At 35.4% G+C, this 22162-nt stretch overlaps 1 protein-coding gene across 3 annotated transcripts; it reads left to right on the top strand.

The window, feature by feature from the left end:
• Positions 1-2661: 2661 nt before the first annotated feature.
• On the top strand, positions 2662-12789 carry LOC122281642 (DNA repair endonuclease UVH1). Of its 3 annotated transcripts, none has more exons than XM_043093337.1 (9): positions 2662-3587; positions 4206-4432; positions 4658-4743; positions 4990-5154; positions 6336-7154; positions 7672-7782; positions 7854-8114; positions 8199-8422; positions 8961-9243. In XM_043093337.1, the coding sequence occupies exons 1-9, from the start codon at positions 2671-2673 to the stop codon at positions 9046-9048; spliced, it is 2898 nt and encodes a 965-aa protein (XP_042949271.1). In that variant the 5' UTR covers positions 2662-2670; the 3' UTR covers positions 9049-9243. The 3 variants fall into 3 exon arrangements, with proteins under 3 accessions (XP_042949271.1, XP_042949272.1, XP_042949270.1); XM_043093338.1 differs by lacking the exon at positions 8961-9243 and adding an exon at positions 12556-12789 and having other exon boundaries at positions 2663-3587; XM_043093336.1 differs by lacking the exon at positions 8961-9243 and adding an exon at positions 9265-9751 and having other exon boundaries at positions 2663-3587.
• The last annotated feature ends 9373 nt before the right edge of the window (positions 12790-22162 follow it).

Here is a 22162-nt window from a genome sequence, read left to right on the forward strand (position 1 = left end):
CCAAAAAAAACATAATTTGATTAGAAATGTTTTTTTTACAATTTAAGTGATGTTCCAACACTCCATTTTATATGCTATTTTTTTTATACAAAATAAATGCTTCAGCCTTTGCTAAAGAAACACATAATTTGAATAAGAAAATCTATAATATTTCATTTTGACTGCAATGCATTCCAAAAACTAAAATTAGAGGTAGAATTAAAAATTATAGAAAGATGGAAGAAAAATCTTCTTTACAAGCATAAGTCTACCATCATTTTATGTAATGAAATTCCTGAAGTGTTGGGCTGCAACATCAACCTGACTAAAAGAGTCTCTCAAATTTTTCATGTGCATTTTTATTAGTTTGATTAGCTTGTTACGTTGTTAAGCATCTAATTAGTTAGACTGCCAGCTCTATTTTTACATATGCTCTTATTCATGTTGTATATAAGTAGATCACTCAATATAAATCAATCACAGTTCCTTAATAAACATTTTCATTCTTCAAAAAACTTTGTTTCCCACAAGATATATTTTTTTTTACAAGTAATCAGAGAAATTATTAGCAAACACAAGAGATATAACATATGAAAGTACAATGATTTCTTTTAATTATATGCCTAGTTAAAAAGACTAATCTAATTTCAGATGTAATAACTAAAGTTAAGCCAAACTACCAATAAATTGAAGCTCAATTTACAATATGGTACCCAAACTACCACAGTTAAGCCATTTTGTCCTCCAACTCACACCATTTGTCATCTTATGTCCAATTTCGACCATGAGATTTTAAATGGATGATCCACATTGTAGCTTTTTGATAGTTTGAAGGTGAAATGTTTCAACTTTGGACATTTAGACACCACACTGCAAATTGAGTTTCAGTTTGGAGGTGTAAAATGCATTTTTGCCATATGTTTTTTACTCTTTATAATGTTATGTTACAAGAATTACAAAAGTTTTGGAATTGTTGCTGCAATAGTTGTAACAAAGCAGAAAATCTGAACAAATTAAATTTCACCAATATATCCAACCACACAAGAGAGTACAAATGAGGAAGATTATTCATTGAACACAATATTTGCAAAAGGTCATTCAGATCATCCAGGATTTGAAACTTGCAGCATATCAAGGAGGTAATTGAGACATTAATACAAATGAAAACTAAATTTGATCTACTATAAATGGATTCTTATATCCATCATCATTTCATACTGTTAAAGATAAACCCGTTTTACTAAGAAGTTGAAACACTGCCCTGGCATCATTTCTAACAATCACAAAGCATGAATTTAAGAGTCAAACACTGATATATTTAGCACTAAAGTATTTTTAAATTTGACCATATTATCTTACAGAGCATACTGAAAGGTAATCTTCTCTAGCATAACTATAGCAAATCAACAATCAACAATCAAGAAATCCAACCATCCATTAACATGGCATTCAAAATGACGTAGCACAGATTGTCACAACTACATAAATGGGTCTGCACAGACCAATCCATTAACATGGCATTCAAAACCTACAGATTTATACAACTCCATAGTAAAGGGTTGTATAAAAATTGCAAAATAAAATCTACATAGAAAAACTATAGATTCTCACAACTACATAAAAATGAGAATTTTGTTTTCCTTGCTAACCACAAAGTTTCAGACCCAAGAACATAATTTTTGTGCACCATAGTAATCTCAAGGCAACCATAATCGAAACAACAATTTCAGAGCAACCCAAATCGAAACAACCATTTTGATCTATGATTTTGAGCAAGAACATCCAAGGTTTTTAGACCTAGATACATACAAAAAGCTAGGCTTTTGAACAAGAACAAATCTCCAAATACATACAACCATGGAGGAAACCGAGAGTGAGAGATATGAAATGCGATAGAGAAGCTAGGTGGCCAGCTATGGAGGATCTCGATTCTCATAGAGTCCAGCCATAAAAGATGCCGAGACATAGAATGTGCGAGAAAGAATGAGGGAATCTATCCATGAAGGAAACTGAAAGTGAGGGATGACTTACAGTCGTTGCGAAGACTGGAGATGTTGCGAGGGAGAGGTGATGAACTAGGGCACCCAACCGTTTAGAGTAAAGAAACGCGGACATGAAAACAAAAAATTTATTTGGGGATGTACAGTCGTTCCTCAAATATGGAGAATTACTGTTCAGACCAAAAACCCAATCTGCATTTTAGGGATTGGGATAAAGTGAAAATTTCCTTCAAAACTCTATAATTTTTCCCAAATTATACAAAAAATATCAATATGCAAATTTGGATATTAATGCTCTAAGTACATACTAAATGGTCAAAAAACTCTGATAGAAATAAAATCTATAGCATTTTATTAATGTTTATTTTGAGTTAATTATATATCATTTTCCTCTTTTATTAATGATTTCTATCAAACTCAATGTTTTTTTTGTTAACTTTTTATTGTGTTTTGTTTAATTTTTGTAAATTTGTAACCTCTTTTAAATTTGTTTAAATTCTTTTTTTACCTTCTCATTTATCACGTACTATTATTTTTATTTATTTATTTTCGAAATACGTGCCATGCACGGTGTGATCGTACTTTTATTTACAAAGACGGGAGTGTAACAGAAGGTGTCTCAATAGAAAAACGCCGTCGTTTTAAAGCCGTTGACTGGAATGCATATTAAAGCCCAAACCAATCCCTCGGCATGCTCTTCCTCTGGTTCCCGCCAGCCCCAAAGCCATCGTCGTTGGAACCACCGGTACGAATGGTCCGATTCCACGAGCAGATAATCGGGGACCTCCTAGAAGACCCAAATGGCGGACTCGTGGTCCTCTCCTCGGGGCTCTACCTCTCTAAGCTCATATCCTCCATGGTCCTTCTCCACTCTTCTTCCCGCGGTACTCTTCTCCTCCTCTCCCCCTCCAATCCCCGCCTCAAATCTCTCATCCTCCACCACCTCACTGGCCACAAGATTACTGTATCGGAGATCTCCGCTGACTTCCCTGCTACCCACCGCCTCTCTCTCTATGCCTCCAACTCCGTCTTCTTCGTCACCCCCCGCATCCTCGTCGTTGACCTCCTCTCCCGCCGCCTCTCCCCTACCCTCATTGCCGGACTCCTCATCCTCACAGTCCACTCCCTCTCCGAGACCTCCACTGAGGCCTTCATTGTCCGCCTTCTCCGCTCCCTCAACCCCGACCTCTCCGTCTTTGCCTTCTCCGACCGTCCCCAAGCCATGGTCTCCGGCTTCGCTAAGGCCGAGCGCACCATGAAGTGCCTCTACGTGAGGAAGCTCCACCTCTGGCCCAGGTTCCACGTCCACGTCTCCGACGAGCTCGAGCGGGACCCGCCGGCTGTGATCGACGTTAGGGTTCCGATGAGCAGGTGCATGGTTGGGATTCAGAGAGCAGTCTTGGAGGTCATGGACGCGTGCCTGAAGGAGATGAGAAAGACCAACAAGGTCGACGTTGAGGATCTCACGGTAGAGAACGGCCTGTTCAAGTCCTTTGATGAGATCGTGAGGCGCCAGTTGGACCCCATTTGGCATACCTTGGGGAAAAAGACGAAGCAGCTTGTTTCGGACCTGAAGACTTTGAGGAAGCTCTTGGATTATCTCGTCAGGTACCTCGGCCGCAGTTTTCTTTCCTTTTCTTCTTTCTCCCTTTTATTTTCCTGGGCTTCTTCTTTCTGGTTTACTTTCGCTTCTGGAAGGCTGTGGGAGATAATAACGTAATAAGGTTGGGAATCTCCAGTGTCGCTACTTATGAAACTGGCCCCTGATAAATCCTATCCACCACTCAGTCTTGTTGCTTTTAGCTTGAACAAGGATTTCATATCACATAAAGTCTAACTAGACATTTTGATTTGAAATGTCCTACTTGTAAGATGGGTTAGAGTTGTCTTTAGTTTGGCTGATGTAATTCTTTGAAAGTAGTTTGCTAGGGTAATTTAAATAATATTGGTCAAATTATTTGATGTTGTTTGTGAATTTAAGCGTGTTTTATGAGTTTGGTATCTTTAGTTCGGAAAAACTAGGTTGGAGTACGATAAAAAAAAAGTTTTGAAAAGCTAGGTTGAAGTGATATTTCTTTCTAATTCTTCTGTGATGTAGATGTTATTGAAGCATATTGAGGTGATTGCTGGGTAGCTGTTGTTTTAATAACTTTTTTCTCTCTTTGATGTAAAAATTGTTCTGATCAAATGGTTTTGGTGACTGACTTTTTGAGATTTCTTGGGTAGGTATGATGCAGTGACTTATTTGAAGTATTTGGATACGCTGAGGGTGTCTGAGAGTTTTCGGTCAGTTTGGATATTTGCAGAGTCAAGCTATAAGATATTTGAGTATGCGAAGAAACGGGTTTATCGTTTTGTGAGGTCGGATGGTGTGAAACTAGTGAGTGGGCAGGGTAAGAGTGTGGCAGGCAAAAAGAGGAAATCGAAGGGGGATGACAAGATTGAGGAAGAAGGTGAGTGAGTGTTTATTATTTTGTTCTTTTTCTGCTTTGACCTGACATTTTTGTGTATTTTTCTGCTTCATTCTAGCTCTCATTTTGAATTCTGTCATCCAACACTGAAAAATTCAAGGGGTATTAAAATAAAGGGAAGGGGACCAAGGGGTACACTGCTGAGCCTTTGGGAGCCTTTTTTTGTTTTTTATTTTTTTAATTTCTTTTGCTTAAATTAATGCGCAGTTGGTGGTGCATCATCATCAAGTACAAGTAGTGCATTAGTTTTGGAGGAAGTATTGGAGACGGCGCCAAAGTGGAAGGTGTTACGTGTGAGTGAGTGAGTTTCCATTTTCTTTGCAGTCTGTTGGTTACTTTTTTCTCATAGGTGCAGAGCTGATTGGTTTCCTAACCTTATTATGAAAGAAAGATAAGTTGCGTTCAGCCTTATGTTTCATATCTTATTTGTGGTGGTAGTTTTTCCTATTTTTTCAGTTGGATGATTATTGGTCCAAAAACTATGGAGTTATTAGATTTGGAAGTTCACTCTGAATTCAGGCATCGCTATTTTATTGCAGGAGATTCTTGAAGAGATAGAGGAAGAAAGACAAAAGCAGGCTTTGTCAAGAGAAGAGTTTATGGTTGAAGATGAAGAGAATGATAGTGGTATTGTTCTAGTGGCATGCAAAGATGAATGCTCATGCATGCAGCTTGAAGAATGCATCTTGAATAATCCACAAAAGGTTCTTTCCCATACCCTGTTCTTATTTTTCAGATTTCCTTATATTTCTTAGCTGTAGTATATTCTCTGTGTCCCATACTTGGTAATTTTATTTATTTGTTTATTTGTTTAGTTGGAATATACTTTTCTTTAGTCTAGCCAATTGCTTAGCACCCCCATATGAAGGCTAACCAAGCTATTAGCATCAAAATGCGAATTTGCAAGGGTTTAACTTGATCATAAAGCAAAGATATAAGCTCCTTGTTTCATTAGCTCATTAATACTTCATTGCACTTGTAGCTGATCACAGATTTACATAGCTGTTAAGCTCTTTTAACCTGATGATGAGAATGGGTGATGAAGTCATTATTCATTGCTGCCTGACGAAAGGTTCAAAACAAAATGCTCGCAGAGATAGCCTGATTGCATTCAGTTAAAAAAAAAAAATTTTTTTGACTACTTAGAAATTATATGAATGAGTTGCAACCTTATTCGAGTAATTGGTTATTAATTTGTGATACCCTCTATTGAGTGAGCATTGAAAGCTGTTGAATGGGATCCCATATTGTTTGGGAGAGAGAAGTTTATGCTCCTTGTAATGATATTCCAACACGCACCAATGTGATATCCCATATGATAAGGATAAAAGTAGGTAGTGAATGGGATCCCACATTCCTCAGGAATGAGAAGTTCTTGCCCTTTATAAGGTTCCGGGCTCCAATTGTATCATTGACTAGTCTTTTTAGAGTATGTGGTTTGGGTCTTCCATTAGGGCGTTACAGCCATTTGAATCATTGACTATTCTTTTGGAGTATGGGCCCAAATGTGGCTTGGGCTTCCTTGGGTCGTTACATAATTGAAATCCATGACTTTTCCCCTTAAATCCAATGGCATGTGTTGGTTTTGATGGGCTTGCATTCTGCTCATTAGAACTTCTACCAAAAGCTATTTCCGTAACTGTTGAAAAAATATGCTATGTGCATACATATTTGACCATCAGTATGTAAGTAGAGTTTTTAATTATTTTTCTTACTATATTTTTGGGTTCTTCTAAAACTAATTTGAAAAGTAACTGGGTATGGAATTGTGGGGACATTATTTTTACCCCTTTTCCATGTCAACTGATAATGATGGACGTATAACACATAACTGTTCAATGATATACTAAAAAAAAACTGTTCAATGATATGTTTCCTGGTGTAGGTCATGCATGAAGAATGGGAGAAATACTTGCTGAGCAAAGTAGAGCTGCGTGACCTACACGCACGTTACAAAAAAAAACCAAAGGATCCCAAAGGTTTTGGGATTCTTGATGGAGTGGTCCCTATAACACCTGCACAGAATGCAGAAGCTAGCAGTATAAACAAGCAGGAACATGATGCACTTTTGGCTGCTGCATCAGAAATAAGAAAGCAAGCTAAAATGGACCATGTTGTTGGAGAGGATCCCCAACTTCATAATGGCAGTAGACAACATGAAAAAGTGAAAGGAAAAGTAAGGAATAAGAAAGGCACAGCTAATGTTCCAAGTCCTGGGGGTAAAGATAATAATCGCAATAAGAAGGTGGCTAGAAATGATATTGTTGAAACATCAGATTCAGGAAATCACGGCACAAAAGATGAAATCAATTTGTTGGTTGCAGGTGGTTTTTGTGAGGCCACAAGTCAAGGTGCCTCTGTAGACAAACCAATACTTCAAAAGCATAATCAAGAGTCTAATTATACAGGTTCTGGAAGTGCTAAGAACTTGCCACCAGTGCATTTTTATGCCCTAGAAAGCGATCAGCCTATACTTGACATTTTGAAGCCCTCTGTAGTTATTGTTTACCATCCAGACATGACTTTTGTCAGAGAAATTGAAGTTTACAAAGCTGAGACCCCATCAAAAAAGTTGAAAGTTTACTTTCTCTTCTATGAAGATTCCACCGAAGTGCGAAAGTTTGAGGCTAGTATACGCAGGGAGAATGGAGCTTTTGAATCTCTGATCAGGCAGAAATCAATGATGATGATTCCAGTTGATCAGGTATGACATTTGGAGTCCTGTATCAATTTTGACACACAGGATGTCTTGGAGACTCATTGTCATGGCCATATATGTTACTTGGCAGATATCTATACAATATCTTGGTACTGGTCTTGGTGTTGATCTTGCTGGAAATTAGATCAAATTCATCATTTGCTAATGTGAACTTGTTCTTTCTTTGAAGAAAGAATCTTTTGTAATATCTCCATTATGAATCCCTGGTGTTTTAATCTGGATGTTCTTTTAATGACCTGAAAACGTTTTTCTCCAGAAAATGCTACTGCATAGACGACCTCTCACCTTTTAACATGCAAAACCTGATTTCATATCTTTCTTTTAGTTTAAGCATGTCTTTAGTCCTTATTTGTGAAATAGATTATGCACTATTGCGTCTGTATTTTTTTTTCTATTTTATGAAAAAAAAATCAGTTTATTTCTTGGGATCATTTTATGTTCGCAATTGAAATTAAGTTCTTACATATCTTTATGTTGGGGTTGTGACCTGGGTTTGAGTCAGGATGGGCGCTGCCTAGGATTAAATTCTTCTGTAGAACCACCAGCCTCAAGCTCACAAAACTCAATAACAAGAAAGGCAGGTGGAAGAAAGGAGATTGAAAAAGAGATGCAGGTGTGCCATTTTCGGTTTCCTCTGATCTCCTCTCTGGAAATATATATTTAAGATTTTTATCATTCTTTCAGGTAATAGTGGACATGAGAGAGTTTATGAGTAGCCTTCCAAATGTTCTCCATCAGAGGGGCATGCACATAATACCAGTAACCTTGGAAGTTGGAGATTATATTCTCTCACCCTTAATATGTGTGGAGAGGAAGAGTATCCAAGACCTTTTTATGAGTTTCACATCAGGCCGCCTTTACCACCAAGTAGAGACAATGGCCCGTTATTATAGAATACCTGTCCTCTTGATTGAGTTTTCACAAGATAAAAGTTTTTCGTTCCAGGTAATTAAATTACGTTTATGTACAGAAAGCCATAGGTTAGGCTTCTACTCTTCTGGTTTGATCTTTTGGATTTTGTTTTTGCAGTCTGCAAGTGATATCAGTGATGATGTTACCCCAAATAGTATTATATCTAAGCTGTCATTGCTTGTACTCCATTTTCCACGCTTGCGCATTATCTGGTCTCGCAGTATGCATGCCACTGCTGAGATATTTGCTTCACTCAAGGCTAATCAAGATGAACCTGATGAGACGAAAGCAATTCGAGTTGGTGTTCCTTCTGAGGATGGTATTGTGGAAGATGATGTGAGGTAAATTTCACTATTTAAGATTGGTTTTCACTGCAAATTGTGTTTACTGATAAAAGAAAATAGAAAAATTCATTTTGTTCAATCTGATGCACCTAGAGGGTATGGGGTGAAACATTTAGGGGTAACCATTGTTAGCTGGGCCAAATTGGTGAATCTAGAACTTTTTGTTTTCATGGCTGGCCCGGCACTCAAATGAAATTACCCATTGGTTTCCATGGCTGTGCCAACTCTTCAAATTTTTCATCGGTCCTTGAGCAAATAAGCATAAAGATGAGGTAATTTTGTGATGTGTGTTTAACAGAGCACATGGTTGCATGAGGCTTGATGGTGTGTGTTGTGATTGAGGACCTTTTATTCCTGAGTTCTACTTAATAGATGAACCTTATCTTTCCCCTTATATTTTTGTCCTGGTCATGGAGACTTTCTTGGGTTTGCTGGATGCCAAAATTCAGGAAGGGCAATTTTAGTTTCATTCCAGGTGTAAGAAAGATTAAATTTCCCACCTTTGCTTCACCGACGATCTCCCCATCTTTTGCAGAGGAGACAGATGTTTGTTGCAAGTGGTCAAGCATTCCCTGATCAATTTGGAGGAGTTGTCTGATCTTTCTCCACCTGGGGAATTTTAGAAAAGATTTAAATTTTCCTTTTATCGTAACTCTTCCTTATCCAAAAGATCAAAACCACCTGACTGGGTTATAGAAGCCCCCAAACTTACCCACTTCACAGGCCTTGCAATGGAGTGAATTGATTTAGTTAAATTGCTCAATTGATGAATTTGGATGTCTCTTTTCGGTTTCTATGCTGGATATAAATTTGATGGTACATTACAACTATCGTTGCAGAGCTGAAAACTATAACACGTCTGCTATTGAGTTTCTAAGACGACTACCTGGTGTGAGTGATTCAAATTACAGGGCTATAATGGATGGATGTAATAGCTTGGCTGATCTTGCTCTTCTTCCGGTAGATAGGTTAGCTGAACTAATGGGTAGTCAAAAAGCTGCTAGGACTCTCAGGGATTTCCTTGATGCAAAGTATCCAACCCTGTTGTGAGGCTAATTAGTATCAAGTCATAAAGAAGTGAGAACTAATTAATTCATTCGTTTGGATATCTTGTTTATTTTTACTAGTGCATTATCATTGCAATTTTGTATTTAGGGTTTTATCATGAGATAATTGTTGGTGATGCAGAAATGGGTGATTTTAGCCTCTTCTGCCTTGTATTGCTAGCTAATTTACTATAATTCTTAAATGAAATAGATCATGTTGCTGTACTACTATGTAACATTCCATATGTTTTTAAATCGTCATATTATTCGTTCTGTTGTACTTTCTCTTTCTATTGTGTATGGTGGAACCTAGTGAACCATAGTTCTTAACTTAAATGCTTGACATTGTATCCCCTTAAAGGCTATATTATAAACCTTAATTATAATATAGCTATATATATATATATATAGAACTTCTCCTATATATTTTATACTGACAAAATTATCTTACAAGGTTTACACGCGGACACTGACCCTGTTGCTTCTAACTAATAAGAGCTATTGCTGTAGATGCCATTCACCCCTTTTATCCCCTCCACGATGTGGTCTCCCTCATTTACAAGCTATATTCAGTAGCATATCTCTCTCCCAAACTAGGCATGGAAGGCAACACAGACAAACAGACACACCCACGCACACAGACTCAAGAGCTCAGCCAGTCTCACCGCCCCAAAACCACGCCTCTCCCATATCACCACCAAACGGTCCAAATGCCACTCTCTCACCACCCTCTATCACCACCCACCAGAAAACACATCCGTTGTCCATGATAGATTATTGTTCCTGGTTAGGTTTTTGCTTCAAGATTTTTTGGGAAATTCTGCATCTTTGGATTGTTTGAATATTTGAATTCGGATATCCTAACTTGAAAATCATATATTTTTCTTGCTGATCAGTTATAATTTTTTTTGTTAGTTAGTATCCACCATGTTAATTGAAACCTTATCGCTTCTGCATTGATACATGGGTTTTCTTTAAAGCAAATTATAATTCATTATCATGTGAGTTGCGCTACATACAAGTGCACATATCGATCTGTATACTAATGTGGTTTTCTTAGATTCAAAATTCAAGAGTTTTCTACGCACGAGCAAAGTCATGTACTAATTTGTGTATCAATATTGATTCATTTATATTCAAATTTTAAATTAATAATATTTTTAATAAAATCTACATTTTGACCAATCAAATTAGATTGGTGTACATATTAGTGCGCAGTTGTGCTTGTAACTAGATTTTTTTAAATTCAAATTGACATAATATTCATTGAAGTCATATTTTTTGACCAATCACGGTGGATGTGTGCATGTATTGGTACGCAAAATCTGTTAAAATCTATACATCGTTTGCCAATAAAGCAACACAATTCAGATGATAGTGCCACGGGTCATTACAACTCATCAATATTTCTTCACCATAATTTATAAAATAGAGAATCTTCTAGAATAAATCCAAATAGATGATGTGTAATTCTGTGAGGATATTTTTACCAATCTATTAGAATTTGATTCCCTCATTCTCACGTGATTGTAAACTACTATATATAGGCATTCTCTGTTGTACTAAATATATAACAAATAACATACACAAGTTTTTTGCTCATTCTCTCTATTTTTCTCAAAACTCTGTTATGGTACCAAAGTTGTAATGGTTACCATCAACAAAACTCCAAAAGATCCTTTCAATCCTAATGATGGTCCTATAACCTTGCTCACAAATCATCCTCCTAACTGTCGATAACTATCATTCTTGGGCTCGTACAATTTGAAGATCCCTTCGCATCAAGAAAAAGCTAGGTTTCATCGATGGAACCAATTTTGAATCTATTGATTCCAATACCTTGTTAGAACCATGGCTTGAATGCAGTGGCATGATTGTAACTTGGCTACAAAATGCTATGTCCATAGAAATAAAAAATAGCTTTGTGTATGTTGAAACTGTTCAAGCCCTTTGGCTTGAGTTAGAGCAACAATTTGCACAAAATAATGGACCTCGGATTTATGAGTTGAAACAATCCATTCACTCGCTTTCTCAAGGAGATGATTCTGTTAGCCTATATTTTTCAAAACTGAAAGGTTTACTCAATGAACTTGTGAATTTTTAAATTATACCTTCTTGCACCTATGGTGCCATGAAAACTGTTCTAGAATACCAGCAACGTGGCTGGATGATGAAGTTTCTCATGGGACTTCATGATTCTTTCAACAACATTAAAGCCCAAGTCATTTTGATTAAACCACCACCAAGTCTGAGTAAGGTTTATGCACTTGTTCAATAAGAAGAAAAATGCAAATAGATTTCCAACCCCACCACCAACATTGATTCTCTTGCCTTTGCAACCAAGTTCAATTTCTCCAATACCCGAGAACCCTCCAAACATTTTGGTTTTCAACAAAGGGATAGACCTTTTGTACTCATTGCAAAATTCCTGACCAATCTTTAGAGAAATGTTTCAAAGCTAACTCCAATTTAAAAGGACCTATCTGCACTCATTGTAATCTTGCTAGGCATACTGTAGACAGGTGTTACAAGCTTCATGGTTATCCTCCAGGTCATAAGCTTTTCAATCGCTGTAAAGGCAATGACTCTCTTGCTAACAAATTAGTCTACCTGACCAAGAGTAGCTCATTGATGACTCAACAATTGTTCCAATTAAAGAACAATATCATCATCTTATAACTTTGCTGCAACCTCAAAACTCATCACCTTCTACTAACCAAGTGCACAGTCCTACCACAAATCCCCAACCATCCTCTTCTACTATGGCTGGTATTTCATTTTGTCTCTCAATTTTTAATAGCAAATCTTCAAAAATTACATGGATAATAGACACAGGTGCAACAGATCATATGATCTTTTGTACCTCCCTTTAAACCTCAGAACCTACCAAGGTTTTTTTCCATGTTAAATTGCCAAATGATAACCAAGCCAAAGTTACACATCAAGGCATAGCTTACTTTTTTTGTTACCCTCAAGAATGTTCTCTGCATTCTCTCCTTTAATTTTAATCTCATTTCAGTAAGAAAACTAATTCAAGACATTAATTGTTGTTTCATTTTCTTTACTAATGAATGTTTTGTGCAGGATCTTTCCTCTTACAGCACAATTGGGAAGGGTGAGGCTCACAATGGCTTGTACCATTTTAAGTTGATAGTAGTACCTCCTATAGCCTTTGCTGCCACACCTGCTGCTTTATAGAGTATGGCATTGTAGAAGGGACATCTCTCTGATTCTCAACTCTTATTGTTACAAAAATAGTTATCAACTCACAAGTTTATGAATAAAATTTCTCCTTGCAATACTTGTCATTTATCTAAACATCATAGACTTCCATTTCCATTTAGTCAAACTCGAGCACAAAATCTATTTGATATCATTCATTGTGACATATGGGGACCTTCTTCTCATATTGCATATGATGGTGTTAAATATTTTCTTACAATTGTTGATAACTTCACAAGATCCATATGACTTTATCTAGTGCATAACAAATCACAAACTAGACCATTCTTTCAATCTTTTCACTCTCTTGTAGAAACTCAATTTCGAACCAAAATTAAAACCATCTGTTCAGAAAATGGTATTGATTTGCAATGACTAATTTCTATATGGAAAAAGGTATCATACACCAAAGAAAGTTGAAAGTCCCCAACAAAATGAGATTGTAGAACGCAAACACCAACACATATTGAATGTGGCTCGAGCATTAAGATTTCAATTAGGAATATCCATTTCCTATTGGAATGAATGTGTTATGACTACCACCTATTTTATAAATAGAATCCCCTCCCCCAACCTTCAAAACCAATCACCATATCAACTCTTTTTTCGGACCACACCCACCTACAATTACTTAAGAATTTTTGGATGCCTACACTATGCTTCTACATTGACACATAATCGTCACAAATTTGATTCTCGTGCAAGAAAATGCATCCTCCTAGGATATCCCTTTGGACTGAAAGGATATAAACTATTGGACTTAGACAATAAATTTGTCTTCATCTCTCGTGATGTAATATTTTATGAATAAACTTTTCCATTCAAGGTAGACATTATTACTCCCACTCTTCCTCTTCCACTTCTATTCCACCACTTGACTTAGACATTAAATCTACACTAGATTTTGAATCATCATCTCCTTTATCAATCCCTCCAACACACCTCCACCCTCCTACTCACCACCCATCACTTCAACAACTCATCCTCCAGCTCCTCGAAAATCTGATCGACCCAAGAAACCTCTAGTTCGTCTACAGGATTACTACTCTCAACAAGCTGTTGGGTCTCCTCCTTTACTATCTAGCTCCAAAGAAAAAGGTACTTCACATAATGCTCATCTTTACCCGTTATCATATGTTCTATCTCATGCAAAATTATCTCCTCAATATGCTGTTTTTTCCATTTCCATCCTTAAAGAATCTAAGCCAAGCTTCTATAAACAAGCAGTACAATTTTATGAGTGGCGCAAAGCTATAGATAGTGAAATTGCAACTTTAGAATTTTATGAGTGGCGCAAAGTTGTTGATCTTCCTCTAGGAAAAGTAGCTATTAGTTCAAAATGGGTCTACCGAATTAAGTACAACTCAAACGGCATAATCGAAAGACACAAGGCATGATTGGTTGCCAAAGGATATACACAACAAGAGGGGCTGGACTTCCATGAACCATTTTTCCCGGTTGCCAAGCTTGTCATTGTCAAAACACTTTTGGCCCTCGCTGCTATCAAAGGCTGGATTCTCTACCAATTTGACGTTAACAATGCCTTCTTACATGGTGAATTAAAAGATGAGGTCTACATGAAAATTCCTCCTAGTTACTTGACTAAAGGGAAAAACAAAGTCTGCAAACCAAAGAGAAGTTTATATGGCCTTAAATAGGCTTCTTAGCAATGGTATGCCAAATTATCATTGTCCTTAATTAGCTTTGGTTTCATTCAATCAAGAGCTGATTATAGTCTAATCACAAAGCAATATGGCCTCTCTTTTAGTGCCTTACTTGTACATGTTGATATAGTAGTGGCTTCTAATGATTCTCATCATGTTTTAGACCTTAAACAATTTTTGGATACTAAATTCAAGATGAAAGATGTTGGGTCACTCAAGTATTTTCTGGGTCTGGAAGTAGCTCGTAATCCTACTGGTATTCAAGTCTGCTAGCGTAAATACGCATTAGATATTTTACATGATTCTGGTTTGCTTGGTTGTAAACCAAGCTCCACTACAATGGATTCTAACCTTAAACTCCTGAAAGATGAATGAACACTTATATAGGATCCAACCTTGTATAGAAAACTTATTAGCGAACTTCTAATTACTTGACCTAACCTGAATTATTCTACTCACTTGCTCAATCAATTCATGGCAGCCCCTCAACTTCCTCACTTACAAGCAACATATAAGGTGTTGAAATACGTCAAAAAATCTCCAGTTCAAGGTTTGTTTTTTCCTTCTTCCTCCACTTATCACCTCACTGCTTATTGTGATTCAGACTGGGCTTCTTGCCCTCATACCAGAAGATCCACCACTGGTTATTGTGTGTTTCTAGAAGCTCTGTCAAAGTTAAATACTGATCAATGGCAGCTGCCTCTTATGAAATTGTATGGTTGAAGTATCTCCATGCTCATCTCAAAGTTCCACACTTAGAGCCTGCTACCTTGTACTGCGATAATCATGCTGCCTTACACATTGCAACCAACCCCATCTTCCATGAACATACTAAAATATTGAATTAGATTGTCATCTAATTCATGACAAAATACAAGAAGGAATAATAATCTCTACTGCCTATGCTCCATCAACTCCCAGTTGGCTAACCTGCTTACCAAAGCTCTTTGATTCCCTCATTCTCACGTGATTGTAAACTACTATATATAGACATACTCTTTTGTATTGAATATACAACAAATAACATACACATGAGCTTTTTGCTCATTCTCTCTTTTTTTCTCAAAACTCTATTAGAATGCTTAAAATTAGATTTTTCCTTATCATTAAGATAAACCAATACCAAAATGGGGAAGGGTACCTAAAAAGCTCCTAAATATAGCAAATTACAAAGCAAATGAAAGAAAAGTAGAATGTGGTAAATGGCTCCAACTAGTGGAATTGGTTTCATATTTCTTGGTTTTATACCAAAACTGGTCACCACTTAGGTGATTCTTGAATCAGTCAATGAATAGATTGCTATATGATGTACTCCGTAGTATACTGAATATAGGTAAGTTGTGATCTTCATTCTTGCATTGATTGTAAAAAGATTATAATAGTTTCTGACAAAAAGAGAAGTCCAAATCAAAAATCAATTAGTAGAGTGCACTTGTCAACGTGTTTGTTCTAATATATTATAATATACGAAACCATGCAAAATTGTTTGAATATATTTTAATTTTTTAATAATAGCTATTATTTTGATTTTTGTAAAAGTTATTTTGGTTTTTATGTTTGGGTAAATGATTACATGAATAGTTGAAATAATGTTTTTTTTTTCTTAGATTTGAAGATATCTAGTTTGAAATTTCTTTAATTATGAGAAATTTGGAAAAATTACGAAAACCAAACATGACCAATCTATTTACATATTTTGGTTTCAAGTATTTTTTTTCTCCATATTTTCCCGAAAGATGTTCGGTCTTAGTATCGTACACTACAACATATTTAGATTTTTGCAACGACTTTGCAACCAACATTATTTTTCTTGGTAATAGTACTCTTTTTGCAACAACATAATTTATTTCTTTGCAAATAGTTACAATTTTAATGAAATATTTTTGTAAAATTATTATTGCAGTTAGTCTATTTCCCTTACATTACTGACAAATATGTTCATAGTAGAAAATATCCACTCAGTTAGCAACTACTTCTCCCCATTACAAATATCAATTCCTCAATTACTAGCGACTTCTTTTTAGTGTAAAAAATATCCACTCAATTAGCAACAACTTTTTTTTTGTTGCAAAAAATACCCGCTCAATTAGCAACAACATCTTTCCATTGCAAAAGTGGATGAAGAAAATCTGGATCATCCCAACGACAACTATCTAATGCACAAAAAAAAAAACAAAAAAAAAAAAAAGGGACCCTTAATTACCAATGACATATGTTTGCTGCAAAAACTAATTCCTTAAATCATTTCCATACAACAGTAATATTCAGGATTATGTTATTAGGCGAATTTCATCTTGGATTGGGAGAACCTAAATCACTGAAAATGTGTCGGATTTCAACTACAAAGTAGTTACAATGCCTTCCATCATTAACTATATGTGGAGTATAAAAGAAGTCTTACACATGCTGCAACCTTGGTTAATAAAATCTCAGTGAATCATACTCAAATTATTTTGTACACCAATGATACTACAGTTTTGTACATTTGAACCCAAGTTCATTATTAGGTGAATCTTGTTTAGATATGCAACTCACATGATTTATCATTCATTCTAAGGTTTTATATTATTTATTTACATTGATTTGATGACTAAGAATTTATCTAACCAAAATAAGATGAATAAGGAGAAGGAACTGTCAAATCATGTTACCGGGTCAAAGTCTTTTGTGAAGTTAATTGCCATGAATGTAAGTATATCATGATCATTTTTATAGTATATCCATGTAGTAATTCATTGTATACCATACATTAAGCGTATAAAGTTATTATTTACTTTGCAGCGGGAGGAAACATAAAACTTAGCGGATTTCTATAAGTTGTCCAAGTGGCCTCGCAAGAATGAGACATTTGTGATAGAGATTAGTAAAGAAAACTATGTAAGCAACAATACTATTATTTGGTTTATTCGTATTTGTGTTTAATTTGTGATATATAATATTAACTTATGGTATGAAGAATATTATTATTTGTATGATGGAATGAAAATATATTTTTATGGAAAGAGAGAGACCCCACTGGAATGGATAAAGATGTTGCAAAAAAGGTATTCAATGAGATATTAAAGCATAGATCTGGGCATGCATGAGAATTGGGCTATTCAATCATTCCTAAACCTTGAATGAGCTCTCCTTTAGTGAACAATCTACTGCAACAAGTTCAGATGTACAAAAAGAAGTGCTAGCAACTCATAAGAGAATTGGAAGCAATCATAAAGAGTCAGAGGCTATATGAAGAATGGATGAACATGAGGTTCAATGTTCATAGCGATGAAGTCTCAGAGAGAAACCAGAACAAGTCCATAGGCTGGTTGAGACAAATACATGCTTTTGATTATATAGGTAAATATATATATATAAGTAAATAGACATGGACAGTTTATTTTGGTATCGATGAAAAGATAGTTTTGATTATAACCTTATTTTTTATAGGGCATGTTTGGCCTTCAAGTTTTTCAAAAGAGGATGAAAATCATTAATAAGATTAAAACATCAAATACTAATAAATTTGGATAATAAATTAAATGAAAAATAAATTAAGTTAGATTATAAGATTAAATGAATATGAGCTAAATGAAAAAAAAAAAAAATACCAGATTCTATCACAAAACTCTCCACATTATCCATAAACTCTCGAATATCAAATGGTATTTATGGATGTCGCAACCAGGTCTAACTACAAATAAGTACCTCCACAGTTCTCAAAGCCAACGAACTCCAAAAAGGATCGAGTACATATTGACTCTGATGCAACTGTGAAAACAGACGTGGCTAACAAGTCTTGTGTGATTCTCGCAAGTTTAGGATAGTTAGGCTCATTAATTCTCCACCAATTCAACAAGTCAAAAGATGGGCTGAATGTCTCACAACCATCTGATAAATACCAGTCGACCTTTGTTTTGGCAACTGTAGATCCAAAGGATGAAAATCTTAATAACAACTCATAAAACAATTGTGATTCATGATTGTTTTCACCATCTTTTGTGAGTACAAATGTTAGAGGGGGCACATGTTCTCGAGTTTCATCATCAATTTTTCTCAGGTGAAAAGTTAGAAGCCCTAACTTAATATATAGATCAAGCACAACTATAATAAACAATAATAAGTTCTTCCTATCCAATGAACCCTAATACTTATCATATTTAATTATCATACTTATGACCATGTTCATCAAATAACTATTGTCACTCTCACTCAGCCTAACAAACTCTTTTTAGAGCATATAAATCTCTAAAAAATTGTTGTTTTCCGTAACATATAAAGACTCAAAAAATTAACAAGTGGCATCATACAACATTGTCAAGAATTTCACAAAAACCCACAATATCTCCCACTTATCAACTCTAAGAGGCCCCATGAATCCATCATTAAAGTAAGAGAATAAATTGTAATCCTTACTCTTTATCCACTTAAAAGCCTTATCAAATTTCTTAGCCGCCTTCAACATCATGTAAATTGAATTTCATCAGGTTTGCACATCAAGAAACAACATTTTTTATAATCAATTTTATCTTTCTTTGCATTTTTCTTAAACTTGTCTAATCTTGTAGAGGAGGAGTATATATATCTAATCGTATTTCTAACCATTGTGATGATTGCATTATACTTTTTCAAACCCTCATTCATGACAAGATTCAAAATATGAGCACATCTCATATGCATATACTTTCCCCCCAACACATGCCCGATCAAAAAATGTTTCAAATATAAAATTGCAATATTATTTGAGCTAGCATTATCAACAATAACAATAAATATCTTATCAATGCCCTAATCAAGGAGGCACAATCTAATATATTTCCCAATAATATCTCTTCAATGATTAAGGATTAAACAAAACTTAATGATTTTCTTTTATGATTTCCAATTATTATCAATGAAATGTGCAGTTAGGCACATATAATTAAGATTTTTTTATCAATGTCTATGTATCGATAGTCAATGAAATCTTTATGCTCCTAACTTTAAACAACTTTTTAAGTTTGGTATTTTCTTATGCAAACAGTTTCATATAATCTCTTGCAATTGTGACACGATACAACACTTAAAATCGAAGTTCAAGCAATCAAACCATCTTCCTAGATCCTTGCCCTTGCTCTTTAATAATTCTAAATGGCAATTCATTAATGATTACCATCTCCGCAATCGCCAACCTCACAGCCTCTTTACTATATTTGTGGGTTATAAGATTCCTTACCACACTATTAGTCTCTTCTCGGTTGTCTCACCTACTAATATTTTTTGGTATTTATCTAAAGGTTCACGTCGATAAGAATTTTTAAGACATAAAGTAGATGATTTTTTCATAGTTGAAGTCTCATTCTTTTTTGAGTGACAAGCATACATCTTGCCATAATAATAACATTCGGCTTTAGGATCATCTACAAGACAACCCACAACTTTTGTAAAATGGTCCTAAATAATTGACGGATTATTCCCCTTTTGTTTCTTAGGTAGTAGACAACTACTACTATTAAAGGCACTTAAGGGTTTTGGTGTTTAGGTCTCTCCCAAATTAATTGTATGTTCATTCGAATCAAGATCAATTGAACTTAACGAAAAATCCATCTAACATATGAAAAATCAAATACATAATTAATTACACAACAAATTAAAATAAATAAAGAACAGAAATCAACACACTTACACAACAACTAGCTAGCAATGTGGCAAACATCACAAGTCTAAAACTCTAATCAAGATTTTAGTTCACTCATAAGTTCACAACCTCACAATTTATTTTAAGAATCAAAACAATTTTACAACAAAATTTTACAAGTCTAAGAACACTCACAGTGGGTCTTGGATTACTATTCACTCTTCAAGTTCACAATCTAATATTTTGATTCAAACTTTACAATCCTTGCACATACACAAAAAAATAGTTTAAAGAATAAATAATATATAACATATCAACATAAATTGAACACATCAAATATTCAAATTTTAAGGCTGAACTGAATACATTAAAAAAAATATTAATTCTACCTAGTGACAAGTGGGATCAAAATCCTACCTCAAGAAAACCATTGGTATGTGGCGGTGATCGTGGACATTGGGGGGGTGTGGGGTTTAATATACCGACTCGAAGGCCCACAATTGAGGGACGGAGGTAGGGGAATGACAAAGGGCTCAAGGGGATGGACTCAATGGAGTAGGGAGGGGAGACTGCGCCATCACTGGAAGGGAAAATTGCTTGGAGCTAGAGGCTAGAGTGGAGAGGGGAGGGGTGGGAGGAGTTTGTCAAAGAGAACTTAGAGAAGATAACTCTAAAGAATTGAAGAAGAGAGATTTCAAAGAGAAAATAGAGGAGGAGGTGGAGGGTGTTTAAGCCTTAAGACAAAGCGACATTGTTTGGATTAAAAGCCAAACGACTCCATTTCATTTATATATATTTTTTTTTTCCAAACATTACATTCCAAAATGACGTTGTTTCACTCACTTGTAAAATGTGTCATTTTATATATGAATAATTTAAAAATATATATTTAAGCTATCGGTCAGTTTAGTGGTCTGGTCCAACCTCAAACCAGGACCAAACTGGCCAACATCAATTTTGACAAAATTCTACTGCCAGTCAACCTATTTTATGCAAGTTTCGATTGGTTCTGAGCTTTGGCAGCTTATCTAAATTGGCCCTAGTCAATTTGATTGGTTTTTGTACTGCCTAATTTTGTGGCTAAAAATGGTTATTTGCAACGAAAGAAACCATCGTTGGGATATACTTTTCCATGGTTGCATTTGTTATAGTAGGACAACGAAAAGTGGTCATTGCAAATATATTTTTGCAATGAGAAATGATTTTTTTGCAATGATTTTTTTCCTTTAAAAATGTAGTTTTTGTTGTAGCATGTTCGCCCACCAACCAACATCCAGATACAACCTCCCGATACCTGATTCCACTAATCCACCAACCCATATGTAAAAGGCTGCAAAACCACTTGCGTATCTAGCACACACGATAACCCAACTACCACTTTTCAAATCAATTTTCATCCCTCTTTGAGAAACAATTTTTTGTCTTCTATTTGACTAAGAACTAGGAGGAAGAGGAAGTGAACATTCTCCATTAACCATCCCAAAATAGAAAATTACTTTGCACCCAACTCGTTGTACTCCCAAATATGGTACCGAAACCCACCATTTACATTGCTTTTAAAATTATCAACCAAGGCAATTCCATACCATGTGGAACAAATGGAACCAACTTATTGGACCCATATCTCATTTGCTTGTATATATTTATGTTCATTCTATTGTAATGAGATTTTATTGCTAAAAAACTTAATACACTTCAATCAAAAAATTATACTAAATACAAATAGGAACATCTTCAATAATTACAAGATCTTCAAGACTATTGAAAATATCATTGGCTAAGAAATGAGTAGCAAAATTTACAACACGATTTATATGTCTAACAGTCCAACTTATAAGTGAACAAAGAATTTTTCATGTCTTCAATCAGTAATCCAATCTGACTCCAGTCTCTCCCATCCTTCCTAAGAGCATTCAATATTCACCACATGTAAAGCATCACCCTCAAGCAGAATATGTTGAATTCCAACATCTTGACATAATCTTAAAGTAATCATCACTATATAAGTTTTTGCTAGGAAATCTTTAGCTTTAAGGCTCTAGCAGCATGTAAGATTGTTATTACTTGTTATTTAGAATACCTTATAATGATCCCCCAATGGCTCCATGACTTTTTTGATCACCCTATATATTCCTAAATTCACATAAGGTCTCCTTAGCAATTTTGATAATTGAGTTTGGGTGGTTGGGTCCCTTATTGTGGACCATAA

This window comes from Carya illinoinensis, chromosome 11 (genome assembly GCF_018687715.1).
Source record: "Carya illinoinensis cultivar Pawnee chromosome 11, C.illinoinensisPawnee_v1, whole genome shotgun sequence".
Classification (NCBI taxonomy): Eukaryota; Viridiplantae; Streptophyta; class Magnoliopsida; order Fagales; family Juglandaceae; genus Carya; species Carya illinoinensis.

Excerpts from the sequence above, each read along its gene's own strand:
- LOC122281642 (XM_043093336.1), top strand. The coding sequence starts at position 2,671 with ATGCTCTTCCTCTGGTTCCCGCCAGCCCCAAAGCCATCGTCGTTGGAA. Across the intron at positions 8,115-8,198 it reads ATAAAAGTTTTTCGTTCCAG|TCTGCAAGTGATATCAGTGA; the intron begins GTAATTAAATTA and ends TTGTTTTTGCAG. Across the intron at positions 8,423-9,264 it reads ATTGTGGAAGATGATGTGAG|AGCTGAAAACTATAACACGT; the intron begins GTAAATTTCACT and ends CTATCGTTGCAG.